The sequence below is a fragment of the Schistocerca nitens genome, chromosome 4 (genome assembly GCF_023898315.1).
Source record: "Schistocerca nitens isolate TAMUIC-IGC-003100 chromosome 4, iqSchNite1.1, whole genome shotgun sequence".
Taxonomy (NCBI): Eukaryota; Metazoa; Arthropoda; class Insecta; order Orthoptera; family Acrididae; genus Schistocerca; species Schistocerca nitens.
The window spans coordinates 633565522-633579606 of NC_064617.1; the positions used below are offsets into that span (position 1 = coordinate 633565522).

At 44.5% G+C, this 14085-nt stretch overlaps 1 protein-coding gene across 1 annotated transcript in view; it reads right to left on the reverse strand.

Moving 5' to 3' along the window:
• Positions 1 to 14085, reverse strand: part of LOC126252478 (putative fatty acyl-CoA reductase CG5065) — a 328075-nt gene that overhangs the window by 172582 nt on the left and 141408 nt on the right. Inside the window, exon 4 of the mRNA XM_049953373.1 lies at positions 5813 to 6061. Coding sequence (XP_049809330.1) covers positions 5813 to 6061 — 249 coding nt within the window. The remainder of the gene's footprint in view (positions 1 to 5812; positions 6062 to 14085) is intronic.

Here is a 14085-nt window from a genome sequence, read left to right on the forward strand (position 1 = left end):
GGGAGAGCAAGAGGGAGACAGTGACAGCGAAGGAGGCTGTGGCTGTGAGACAGGAGGTAGTGACAGAGAGATAATGACAATGAGTTGTGTTAAATGAATGAGTGACAATGGGCAAGTGGGAGAGGATGGGTATGAGTGACTTGCAGTGATGGACTAGTGGATGTGAGCGAGTTACAGTTAGGGGAGCTTGTGGGATTTGGAGATGAGTTGCACGTTAAAAGAAGCGCGAATATGTTCGCATGCCAAAATTTAGAAGGTAGAATGAGCTGGTACCGCACTTTTCAGTCAGAGTCTTTTAAACAGGAGCCTATTCGCCTTTGTTGTGCTGCGATAGTAGCATTTTTCCGGGGTTGAAACTTTTGTACGACTGCCAAAGAATCACCTCGTCGAAGATGAAGCAAAAAATTACCACAAAGACGTGTAAAGATGTGACTGTTGAAAACACATGGGCATTGTCAAATGTCTTTTGCGCGCGATTCCTTGACGCATCTACTGGTTAGTTCATGAACCTGAATGCCAAATATACCCGTAAACGTTTCCAAAAACCGGCAAAGTTGCCCCAGTTGAGGGTACCTTAACCCACTGATTGCCATGAACCCCATTTGGGGATCTTTCTCTGGAACGGAAGTTTTGTATTTCTGATTATTTTGGCATCAACTGTTACTATTTTATATAGCCGTCTAGACGGTTGTCAACTGTTATTGAACGACTGAGCTCTAAAATAATGTATGTGTGAATTCCTAAGGGACCAAACTGCTGAGGTCATCGGTCCCTAGATTTACACGCTACTTAAAGTAACTTTACGCTAAGGACAACACTCACATCCATGCCCGAGGGAGGACTCGAACCTCGTAGGGAGGGGGCGCACGATTAGTGACATAGAGCCTCTGACCGCGCGGCGACTGAGCTCTACAGGATTATTTGTGTGCCGAAGTAAAGTTCTTCAGAGAAACAGAAGTTGCACTTTTCAAAACAATATAAGTCATATTACTATATAAATAACTTCCAGCACCTGTGTACTGACAGGTTCTGTGATGGCTTTAGAAGATGTTTATTGGTTACTTATTTCGAAGGCTTATTTTATTTTCCCATGAGCCTCACTGAATTTCGATCACTATTCAGGACTCATGGCAGGTTCCGCCCAAAAAAATGTTTTGTTTTTCTTTTTCCCCAGGCACGAGTCGCTATAAAGCTCTTACTCTAAGGGAAATTGGACAAATTTAAGTGACCCTAATATCTTGTCTTCTTCTATAACAAGGGCAAAGCGAATGAGACCATTGACATGGTCGAGCTCCCTCCAGATCGTACAGATAACGTGCCCGACTGTGATGGTACTGGCAAAAATATATTGGTAGATACTTTCCAGCTGATGTGCCAGCTACCGTGGAAGTTCATGCTGATGAAGAAAGGGAGGCCGATGAAAGTGCAGACCATCGCTTCACGAAAATGAAGGGTAATATCACATCTAATTGGACAACAGAAGATATAACTTACAGTAAAACATACGCTGATCTGGCAGAAAATTAACCGAGCAACTGCAATTTGGTAGCAGCACTAAAAGGAAAGTCTGCAATTGATTGCTTTGAAGAATTCTTTGACGAAAAGGTACTGAACTTGATTGCAGTGAGCCTGATATGATCCACAGAAGAAAAATCACAGCTTTGAGTTATCCAACGAATGCATAAAAAAAGTTCTTAGGTGTACTGCTCTTCACGGAATACCACGTTCTCCCAAAGGGACAATTGTATTGGACTTAAGACGATGACACTCATATAAGGTGTGTACGACAGTGCATGAGCCGCAACAGGTGTCTGGAAATCAAGTGCCACCTTTACTTTAATGATAACACACCTCTGAGCACAATCCCAGCTGACAAACGGGTTAAAGTTTTCAAAATTCGTCCAATGATGGACTTACTGAATAAAAATTTCAAGAAATTTTAAGCTTTTTCTAATAGCCTGAGCACTAGTGACCAAATGGTTCGATATTATGGACACCATTATATTAAACAGTTCTTTCGCAGGAAACCAGTGAGATTTGGATTCAAACAGTGGGTCATGTGGTGTGCCCTTATCTACAGCCTCAAGAATAAAAATATTCCACCGCTCCAATTAAGAAGGATGGTGGCATCGCGCTCAGTCATCGCTGCTTCTGACCCAAAAATGGCGGAGGATCCATCATACTCAAAAGCATGCACTTGTCGTGCACCAGTTGAACTGAGGACTTCTGGAACTGGACACCTGATTGAATGAATGAGATGTGGAAACAAAGGAAATGTGGAATTCGCAAGAAAAACGCGCCGGCCGGAGTGGCCGTGCGGTTCTGGGCGCTACAGTCTGGAACCGGGCGACCGCTACGGTCGCAGGTTCGAATCCTACCTCGGGCATGGATGTGTGTGATGTCCTTAGGTTAGTTAGGTTTAATTAGTTCTAGGTTCTAGGCGACTGATGACCTCAGAAGTTAAGTCGCATAGTGCTCAGAGCCTTTTGAACCATTTTGAAGAAAAACGCAAGGATCTAGTGATCTGTGTGTACGAGGGGAGGGCGGTCGAAAAGTTTCTAGCCCGAGATAGTTACCGTAATGTCTCGCACAAACAACACTACCTACTTTTATGGTGACCCTTTGTGGGTGTGCAAGTCAAATTTCGCGGCTCCAGCTTCGTTAGTTTTGCCGCTAGGATGCGTTGTACATCGTAGTGTAAGCGGAATGGTGAATATCGAGAGAATCAAGAACCATGCTGTGATCGAATACCTTCATTTGAAAGGAATGATACCCATGGAAATTGCGGATGACATGCGGAATACGCTTAAGGACAGTGCTCCGTCTTACGCAACAGTCAAAAACTGGGTGTCCGACTTCAAACGTGAAAGAACGAGTGTGGAAGATGATCCAAGGAGCGGAAGGCCTGTCACCGTTGTCACTGATGAAACAGTGACTGCAATTCACGATACGATTTTGCAGGATCGTCGAACAACGTTGCAGCACATTGAAACCACATTTGGAATCTCCCATGGGCGCGCTCATGACATTGTTGTGTATATTTTGGGAATGCGGAAAGTTTCATCTCGGTGGGTCCCGAAAGATTTGAATGCCGATCAGAGACGGGAGCGTGTGCAGTGTCGTGAAAAAATGAAATATCGTGTGGCGAGGGCCTCCCGTCGGGTAGACTGGTCGCCTGGTGCAAGTCTTTTCAGGTGACACCACTTCGGTGACTTGCGTGTCCAGGAGGATGGCATGATGATGAGGACAACACAACACCCAGCCGGGAATCGAAGCCGGCCCCGCGCATGGCATTGTGCCGCGCTGACCACTCGGCTCTGAAGGCGGGCAGAGTTGTGAAGAAATCGTCCGCCAATTAGAAGCGGATGAAGACGGCTTTCTTGCAAGGTATGTGACAATGGACGAAACGTGGGTTCACTACTTTGATCCTGAGAAAATAACAGTCACAACAATGGAAACACTGGAAACTGCGTGACTACAGGTTCGAATTGTTACGTCATCCACCATTTTCTACAGATTTCGCTCCGTTAGTCTTTCTTCTTTTCCCAAATCTAAAAAAAGACCTCAAAGGACGACGATCTGACAATGATGATGCAGTGATTGATGCCGTGAATGCTTGGTCGGACTCGAAATCGAAGAGTGGTCTGCACAAGTTATCTGAGTGTGACCACAAGTGTATTAGTGTACACTGGTATTACACTACTATTAAAATTGCTACACCAAGAAGAAATGCAGATGATAAACGAGTATTCGTTGGACAAATATATTATACTAGAACTGACATGTGATTACATTTTCACGCAATTTGGGTGTATAGATCCTGAGATATCAGTACCCAGAACATCCACCTCTTGCCGTAGTAACGGCCTTGATATGATTGGGCATTGAGTCAAACAGAGCTTGGATGACGTGTACAGGTACAGCTGCCCATGCAGCTTCAACATGATACCACAGTTCATCAAGAGTAGGGACTGGCGTATTTTGTGACGAGCCAGTTGACCATAAGTTTTCAATTGGTGAGAGATCTGGAGAATGTGCTGGCCAGGGCAGCAGTCGAACATTTTCTGTATCCAGAAAGGCCCGTACAGGACCTGCAACATGAGGTCGTGCATTATCCTGCTGAAATGTAGGGTTTTGCAGGGATCGAATGAAGGGTAGAGTCACGGATCGTAACACATCTGAAATGTAACATCCACTGTTCAAGGTGCCGTCAATGCGAACAAGAGGTGACCGAGACGTGTAACCAATGGCACCCCCATACAATCACGCCGGGTGATACGCCAGTATGCCGATGACGAATACGCGCTTCCAACGTGCGTTCATCGCGATGTCGCCAAACACGGATGCGACCATCATGATGCTGTAAACAGAACCTGGATTCATCCGAAAAAATGACGTTTTGCCATTCGTGCACCTAGGTTCGTCGTTGAGTACACCATCGCAGGCGCTCCTGTCTGTGATGCAGCGTCAAGGGTAACCGCAGCAATGGTCTCCGAGCTGATAGTCCATGCCGCTGCAAACGTCGTCGAACTGTTCGTGCAGATGGTTGTCGTTTTGCAAACGTCCCCAGGGATCGAAATGTGGCTGCACGATCCGTTACAGCCATGCGGATAAGATGCCTGTCATCTCGAGTACTAGTGATACGAGGCCGTTGGGATCCAGCACGGCGTTCCGTATTACCCTCCTGAAACCACCGATTCCATATTCTGCTAACAGTCATTGGATCTCGACCAACGCGAGCAGCAACGTCGCGATACGATAAACCGCAATCGCGATAGGCTACAATCCGACCTTTATCAAAGTCGGAAACGTGATGGTACGCATTTCTCCTCCTTACACGAGGCATCACAACAACGTTTCACCAGGCAACTCCGGTCAACTGCTGTTTGTGTATGAGAAATCGGTTGGAAACTTTCCTCATGTCTGCACGTTGTATGTGTCGCCACCGGCGCCAACCTTGTGTGAATACTCTGAAAAGCTAATCATTTGCATATCACAGCATCTTCTTCCTGTCGGTTAAATTTCGCGTCTGTAGCACGTCATCTTCGTGGTGCAGCAATTTTAATGGCCAGTAGTGTGAATAAAATACGGCGCGGAAAAGAGGCGCGCGGAGTTCTTTTGCATCAAGACAACGCACCGGCACCACAAAGCCCTCGCTACACTTGAAACTCTGCGTGACTGCGGGTTCGAACTGTTACGTCATCCACCATTTTCTACAAATTTGGCTCCGTTAGACTCTCTTTTTTCCCGAATCTAAAGAAAAAAAAAAACCCTCAAAGGACGATTATTTGACAATGATGGTTCAAATGGCTCTGAGCACTATGGGACTCAACTGCTGTGGTTATCAGTCCCCTAGAACTTAGAACTACTTAAACCTAGGGACATCACACACATCCATGCCCGAGGCAGGGTTCGAACCTGCGACCGTACTAGTCACACGGTTCCGGACTGCGCGCCTAGAACCGCGAGACCACCGCGGCCGGCTTTGACAATGATGATGCAGTGATTGATGCCGTGAGTGCTTGGTTGGACTCGAAATCGAAGACCTTTTATCTGAGTGGTTTGCAGAAGTTATCCGAGTTTGCCAACAAGTGTATTAGTGTACACGGGTATTATATTGAAAAGTAAATTGGAATTATAAAATTTCTGTCATTCTTTATTTGTTAGGCTGAGTTTTTGACCCCACACCTCCTCTTGTAGAATGGGGATTCATATGGAATGCCTTGTTTGCGCAAAAAATACAAGATAATTTAAAAAGAGTAGCATGTGCCATGATCCCCATTTGGGGTCCGACTAGCCCTGGTGAGCGTACCTGGAGGTGGCGCATGCGCCGGCAGAGGTGCAGCAGCCGCAGCGTGCCCGCCGTGTTGTGCTCGACGGCGGCCCGCAGCCCCGCCTCGAGCCGCAGCGAGGCGGCGCCGTGGAAGACGACCGACACCTCGGCCAGCAGGCGGGCGCGGTCCGCGGGCTGCAGCCCCAGGTCGGCGCGCAGCACGTCGCCTTCGACCGCGTGCAGCCGCTCCAGCGCCGACGGGTCCGTCCGCCGCAGCCTGTCGAACAGCTGTCCGCACGGCCGGATTTAGGGTCAGGCCAGGTAGGAGCACTATGTTGTTGTTGTCGTTGTGGTCTTCAGTCCTGAGACTGGTTTCATGCAGCTCTCCACGCTACTCTAACCTGTGCAAGCTTCTTCATCTCCCAGTACCTACTGCAACTTACATCCTTCTGAATCCGCTTAGTGTATTCATCTCTTGGTCTCCCTCTACGACTTTTACCCTCCACGCTGCCCTCCAATACTAAACTGGTGATCCCTTGATGCCTCAGAATATGTCCTACAAACCGATCCCTTCTTCTAGTCAAGTTGTGCCACAAATTTCTCTTCTCCCCATTTCTGTTCAATACCTCCTTTCACTTCCATACATGGCTACACTCCATACAAATACGTTCAGAAACGACTTCCTGACACTTAAATCTATACTCGATGTTAACAAATTTCTCATCTTCAGAAACACTTTCCTTGCCATTGCCAGTCTACATTTTATATCCTCTCTACTTCGACCATAATCAGTTATTTTCCTCCTCAAATAGCAAAACTCCTTTACTAATTTAAGCGTCTCATTTCCTAATCTAATAACCTCAGCATCACCCGATTTAAAACGACTACATTCCATTATTCTCGTTTTGCTTTTGTTGATGTTCATCTTATATCCTCCTTTCATGACACTGTCCATTCCGTTCAACTGCTCTTCCAAGTCCTTTGCTGACTCTGACAGAATTACAATGTCATCGGCGAACCTCAAAGTTTTTATTTCTTCTCCATGGATTTTAATACCTACTCCGAATTTTTCTTTTGTTTCCTTTACTGCTTGCTCAATACACAGATTGAATAACATCGGGGAGAGACTACAACCCTGTCTCACTCCCCAACCACTGCTTCCCTTTCATGTCCCTCAACTCTTATAACTGCCATCTGGTTTCTGTACAAATTGTAAATAGCCTTTCACTCGCTGTATTTGATCCCTGGCACCTTCACAATTTGAAAGAGAGTATTCCAGTCAACATTACCAAAATCTTTCTCTCAGTCTACAAATGCTAGAAACAAAGGTTTGCCTTTCCTTAATCTTTCTTATAAGATAAGTTGTAAGGTCAGTATTGCCTCACGTGTTCCAACATTTCTACGGAATCCAATCTGATCTTCCCCGAGTTTTTCCATTCGTCTGTAAAGAATTCGCGTTAGTATTTTGCAGCTGTGACTTATTAACACTATATCCATTTCATTACGCTTTATCCCTCTCTTTGGGGCGGACACATATTGGTTCCTTCGCACGACGAACGCCGATGTGTTGTACAGGGTGTCCTTCATAAAACCGATTAATCGTCTCTTGTGGAACCGCCTGTGAAGCGGCAACACTGTCTCGAAAGTTGGCTACACTACATTTTATCGGAAAGCTGAGTGCCGCTGTGTGCGCGTGCGTCAGTCGTTACGAGGAGCTCGTATTGTTGAGTTCTACAGCAGTGGGGCGGTTTGCATTAGAACAGCGAATTCATATTGTGGAGCGTTACATAAAGATAGGTTTCACCAAATGTAATGAAATGTTTCTAGCGAAATATTCTGGTAGGAAACTCCCCACAATCACCGCTATTAAAGATCTGTGCAAGAAATGGAAAGCTGTAGGATTCCTTCAGAACGTCTAGAGGAATAGGCGACCGACAGTGAGGACTCCTGAAACCATACACACAATTCGAGTGGACATTACGAGAAGTCCGCACAAGTCGGTAAGTAGGTGATAACCTACTGTATCTCGTACATTGTGTACTAAAAGATATGAAATTAACAGCCGATAGTGCGAGTGTGGTGCAGCCAGGTTAGCCGAGAGCGCTAATGCGCTGCTTCCTGGACTAGGGTAGGCGCGCCGGCCCCGGATCGAATCCGCCCGGCGGATTAACGACGTGGGCCGGTGTGTCGACCAGCCTGGATGTGGTTTTTAGGCGATTTTCCACATCCCGCTAGGTGAATTCCGGGCTGGTCCCCACATCCCGCCTCAGTTACACGACACGCAGACATTTGTAACACTTCTGCACTATTTCACGGTTTCCACTAGACGCAAACAGCTGGGGTACACTGATTCTGCCCTGGGGGTATGGGGTGGCGGCAGGAAGGGCATCCGGCCACCCCTTTAAATTAACCTTGCCAAATCCGTTGTAACCACGCCGACCCTGCGAACATTGTGGGACAAAGGCGCAAATGAAAGAAAGTGTGAGTGTGCTGCAAGAGTTGAAATTTGAGGATGAGGAAAAAAGACTTCATTATTGTAGCCGACTGTTATCATCAATTGCCTACAGCCGTCTAGTTTCCAAGCTTATTTCATTTGCCTACCAGTAACAGGAGCCAGCAATACTGGTACTAGTAGATTTTTGCTATCACGATCACTTCAACCATAATATTCCGACTCTGAAGTGATTGCTACGGCAAAAATCTACTAATACCAGTATTTCTGGCCCCTGTTTTGATCACAACCGAAGTAGAATCTTCCTACACGTCGGTCAGGGGCCTGAAGATGGCGTAGTAAAACGCTGAAACTGTTAGCGAAATAAAATAAGTTTGGAAGCTAGACAGTTGAAAGATGTTTACTTTGACATCCTGTATCGAACAGCCAAGTCCCGCAACCACCTCTAAAACCATGGACATACAGAGACTCAGTTGCTAACGGTTACTTGGACCCTTGGCTTTACTTCGTGTCAGATGAGGCCTGGTTTCATTTGTCATATCATGTAAACTCCTAGAACTCCAGATACTGGTTGCAGGACAGCACACATATTCTGCATGTAGAACCTCTCCACTCAGAGAAGATACGTGTTTGGCGTGTGTCGTCCGGCATGCGCATTATTGGCCTCTTATTTTTCAGTTACACCTCAAACAGTGCTAGATATCTAGAGATCTTTGACTCTTTCGGAGCACAGTTAACAGATGCAGAGAAGCTGTATGCAGTATTCCAACAAATGGACAACTGTTCACACATCCAACCAAAGGATGGTTCGCATCGCCAATGTATTGCCTGAAGTCAGACGTCTCAGTACAGGCCTATGGTCTCCAAAGTCCCCGGACTTAGCGTCGTGAGATTTTTATGCATTGGGCGCACTAAAAAGCAATGTATATGCTGACAGTCCGCACATCATTACTCGAGAAATTAACACCACCCCTGCAGGATTACAGCGTGTTGCTGATAAAGTAATCACACGAAGTCAGCGACGACGCCTCGATGCCCATGGTCATTACTACCATCATCTATTATAAACAGACAACAACATGTTTTTACGTTACTATTCTTGTTTACTTAGTTCATTGTTACTTGAATCTCTGGGGCGAGGCGTACCGGTTTTAATGGGACACCCTGTACCTTGCCGGAACGGGGTAGGTATATTATATTTTAGTTGAAAAGGGTGCGACTTACCCGGCAATATTTGAGAGAAAATATGCTTTTCCGAGCATTTTTTGCGAGTGTTAACTCTGGGAAGTAATAGAAGTCAGGCGGTAATTAGGAGAAAAATTTCCTTTGCATAGTTTAACAGTCATGGTGCTAGTGCTGTACATATCTGCCATTCAGAATGAGATTTTCACTCTGCAGCGGAGTGTGCGCTGATGTGAAACTTCCTGGCAGACTAAAACTGTGTGCCCGACCGAGATACTGGCAGAAGTAAAGCTGTGAGTACCGGGCGTGAGTCGTGCTTCGGTAGCTCAGATGGTAGAGCACTTGCCCGCGAAAGGCAAAGGTCCCGAATTCGATTCTCGGTCGGGCCCACAGTTTTAATCTGCCAGGAAGTTTCATATCTGCCATTATCTGTGCACTGGCTAACATATGTCTTTTCTGGAAGTTATAACTCGCGTGTAGAAACATCTAGTTGTAATTTCAAAACTTCTTAGATTTATTGTACTTTCTATTTTAAATGTACACGTTCTGGCATTTCTAGTGTTAAATCTGAATCCACAGACGAAGTTTCGGTTTAATGGTGATCATCGCAGAAAAAAATGAAAAGGAGTTGTGGCATTCAGACACATTCCCTAGTAAGTAAACAAGTGATCTCTCTCTTTAAATTCCTTGTACGGCCCATTGAAATCTAAAGAAAAACACAAAACACAAGAACAAAGAAAAATTTAGCGGTCATAGTGGAGTACAGTCTGATACAATTTGACACATGGAGAGGTACACAGCCCAACATTGTACTCACTACCATCATTCATTGGCTCGGATTGATTTTCTGATTTACCTGTAGGAAAATCCTTCATAACAACAAAATCTGTGAAAATAATTCGATAAACGTGTAATCTGAATCGTCATCAAATATTTCGTGCTCATTGGCAGACTTCATAAATAATTTTCTCTAGATATTTCGCTTTTTCACTGCACATTTTGAACATAACACCATCAAAAAACCACGCAAAACGTATGAAACAGAGAGTGCAGTAAAGTTTTCGAAGTTACCATCCGGTGAATGATATGCAGAGATAACGCCTACGAAATAGACAGTAACAAAGGTTTCAAAAATGACTAATTTTTACGAATTACCGCTGCTATCCTAGAAAAAACTACGAAGCCTGCAAACCTGACAGATGTTTGGTAGAGCCATAAATATACGTTTGACACCGCGAAAAATAATCATTAACTCGGAGTCTACGATCATAACTGGCGTGACGTAATCAATAATGACCAAAATACTCCTCATGGCTCTGTAAGTTTTTTAGAAGCAATGCCTTCACCCAATACAAATACAGACTGGCGTGAGGTTTATTACAGAAAAAGAACTGATAGTTTTAGAGATAAGCAATTCTCATCCGCTACAGCTGAACAACGAACCAACAAAAGGCACGAAAGGAATATGCCATTAGTTATAGCGAGTGTAAATCTACAGTGCTTAAGAACCAAGGTGGACCTTTATCGTTCTTTGTAGAAGAAGTGAAACCAGATGTTTTATGTATCTGTGAGCACTTGTTGACTGAAGCAGAGGGTGACTATTACAAATCTGTCGAGTATTTGGATAAGGTAATGCATGGTGTAGAACTATTGCAACTCACGGTGGTGTGTCCGTGTACGCAAACAAAAATCTTAGTGTAAAGGAAATTGATTTAAAAAACTTTTGTACGTATGTGGATCTTGAACTAGCTGCATTAGTGTTACCAAACATTGATCTCACTGTTATCTCTGTGTATTATTCACCTGATGGTAACTCAGAATACTTTACTGCACTGATGGATAACTGATTATCTTAACTTACACGCCTTAAGTCTAAACTCGCATTGCGTGGTGACTTCAATATACACACAGAAAGTGGAAGTACTAAAGAGAGGGTTTTCATGAACTTAATGAACATCTATGGGTTGTTTGTAGCAAACCAGTTCCCAACAAGAGGTGTTGCCTATCTAGACACAGTTGTCACCAACCTCAGTACTTGGGAATATAATATCAGTGTAGTTGAACCAATGATTGCAGACCACAGTGGATTAGTAATGGAGCTTAGTATGGAGAGCAAAAGTAAATTGCAGCCAATCACATGGCACTCAATATACACACTCAGTAAAAGGGTTATCAAAGAAGAAAGATTTAATGACCGTAAAGCAGCAGTGTCTAGTGTAAACTGGCAATATAACCTTGCAGAAATGGGGTCCAGTGACTCATTTGAATGTCTGTTCCAAACCTTAAGAACAAAATTTGATGACATTTTCTCATAAATCCCCAAGAATAACCCTGCAAGCAAGTCACAAGGAAGGGAAACACCCATTGAAGGGAAGATACGGTACACACCTGAGCTAAAGAAATTGCAATGCATCACCAAAACATTCGGAGACCATATGAAAATAAGCGTAGATCTTCCAACTAAAGACCTGCTTCACTGTAACTGTTTAAGAGCGAAACGATCTACAGTAAGGCAGTGGAGAATGTAAAAAAGAAACATAATGACAAGTTCATTAAAGAGGCTCATAATCCACGTAAAGCAGCATGGAATCTGGTAAATGAGCACAGGAAGAAGCCTACTTCCGATAGTCCTGATGCCTTTAACCAGTACTTTGTTAGCGTAGTGGAAAGTACTGTAAATGTAATTCCAGTTTCAAGCTTAGATCCCACGGCCAATATGAAAAGTGTAAGCTGCACATTTAAAAACTGGGGGGAAATACACCCTGAGGACTTGTAAAAACAGTGAAGTCCTACAAGCATTCAATCTATGGTATGCCGTGCACAGTACTGAAGAAAATAATACAAGAGCTTGCTCAGCCACTATGGCACTGACACACTACTACCTGAGCAAGGCGTTTGATTACATCTCACACAAGGTGCGGTCGTAGCTACTCATCAATTCTATCTTGAAAACCGAAGACAAATAGTATCAGTCCATGGAGCAACCTCTCAAGAGCAAAAATTGGAGCATGTTGTACCCCAGGGATCCGTCATAGGCCGTCTCCTGTTCCTTATCTATGTCAATAATATAGGTTTATTACGACATTCTACAGTTTGCTGATGATGAACACGCTCTGTTGGCAGCAGATATACTCTCTGAAAGCATTACAGAGTGGTACATCTAAAATAAAATGAAAATGAAATCAACAAAAAATACAACACATGATATGCGTCTGCTGCCAGGATAACATGGAGGCTGTCAAACTACTGGGCTTCATGATAGACAGCAAACTGACAATGAAGAAACACACAGAGTATGTGTGTTCCAAGCTCTCTCGTGTTATATACCTGCTAAGAAAACTAAAAGGTGTGTTAAATGACCAGAACCTATTAACAGCTTACTATGCACTCTTTGATAGCCATATTAATTATGGTCTACTGTTATGGGGACACTCTGCAGGTTGTAAGGAGGTGTTAATGCCCCAAAAACAGCTGTCAGGATTATTACATCAAGTAAAACAGGAGCACTGCAAACCTATATTTACCAGGTTAGGGATAATGACAGTATTTAGCCAATATGCATTTCTATGCCTCAGCAGTGTAAAGGAAAACCAAGGTGATCCCAGCATGAGGCAAGACATTCATAATCAAATGGTTCAAATGGCTCTGAGCACTATGGGACTTAACTTCTGAGGTCACAGTCCCCTAGAACTTAGAACTACTTAAACCTAACTAACCTAAGGACACCACACACATCCATGCCCGAGGCAGGATTCGAACCTGCCACCGTAGCGGTCGAGCGGTTCCAGACTGTAGCGCCTAGAACCCCTCGACCACCCAGGCCGGCACATTCATAATCACGACACCCGCTACTAGAGGAACATTGAAGTACCAAGTTGTCGACTGACTGGAACGCAAGACAGTTTTCCAGTGGTAGCCCTAAAAATGTTCAATACACTGGACCGAGAAGTGCAGTCTCTGCCGCTAGGATTGTTCAAAAGGACAACTGCACAGGACTTGAAAGAACACCCATTATATTTTATTGGAGAATTTTTCAATATTGACCAAAGTGAATGGACAAAATAATATTGTCTTAGTATGTTATGTCTGCCCTTATAGTGAATACTTTTCTATATGTTGTATAAAATTGTAACCAAATCTTAGATATGTAACCGTGACGCAGTCTGTCCAGTCACCACTGGCAAATGACGCAGACCGTGTAATAAAGTAGTAAGTAATGTTACGTTCGCTGCACATTCCCATTGCCCGCAATCGGCGCAATATTATGTCAGCTGCACGATGTGTGTTACAGATACAACTATCTCTACTTACAGGCGCATTTGCGTTGCTTTCCGATTAGTCGTTTTGTGGCAGAGGTACACTGTCGCTTTTCGCCTATACGTATGAACAATATGAAAAGTGTAAGTGCCCTGTTGTTGCCTTTCACAGTTGTTATGTCCGCCCAGGGCAGCTGAATGGTCAGCGTGACGGATTGTCAATCCTCTGGGCCCGGGTTCGATTGCCGGCTGGGTCGAGCAATTTTCTCCGCCCAGGGACTCATCATCCTATCGTCCTCAACGACTGCAGGCCGCCGAAGTGGCATCAAATTGAAAGACCGGCACCCGGCGAACGGTCTGCCCGACGGGGGCCCTAGCCTTACGATTAAATAAATAAATAACAATTCTTATGTTTTTATGCA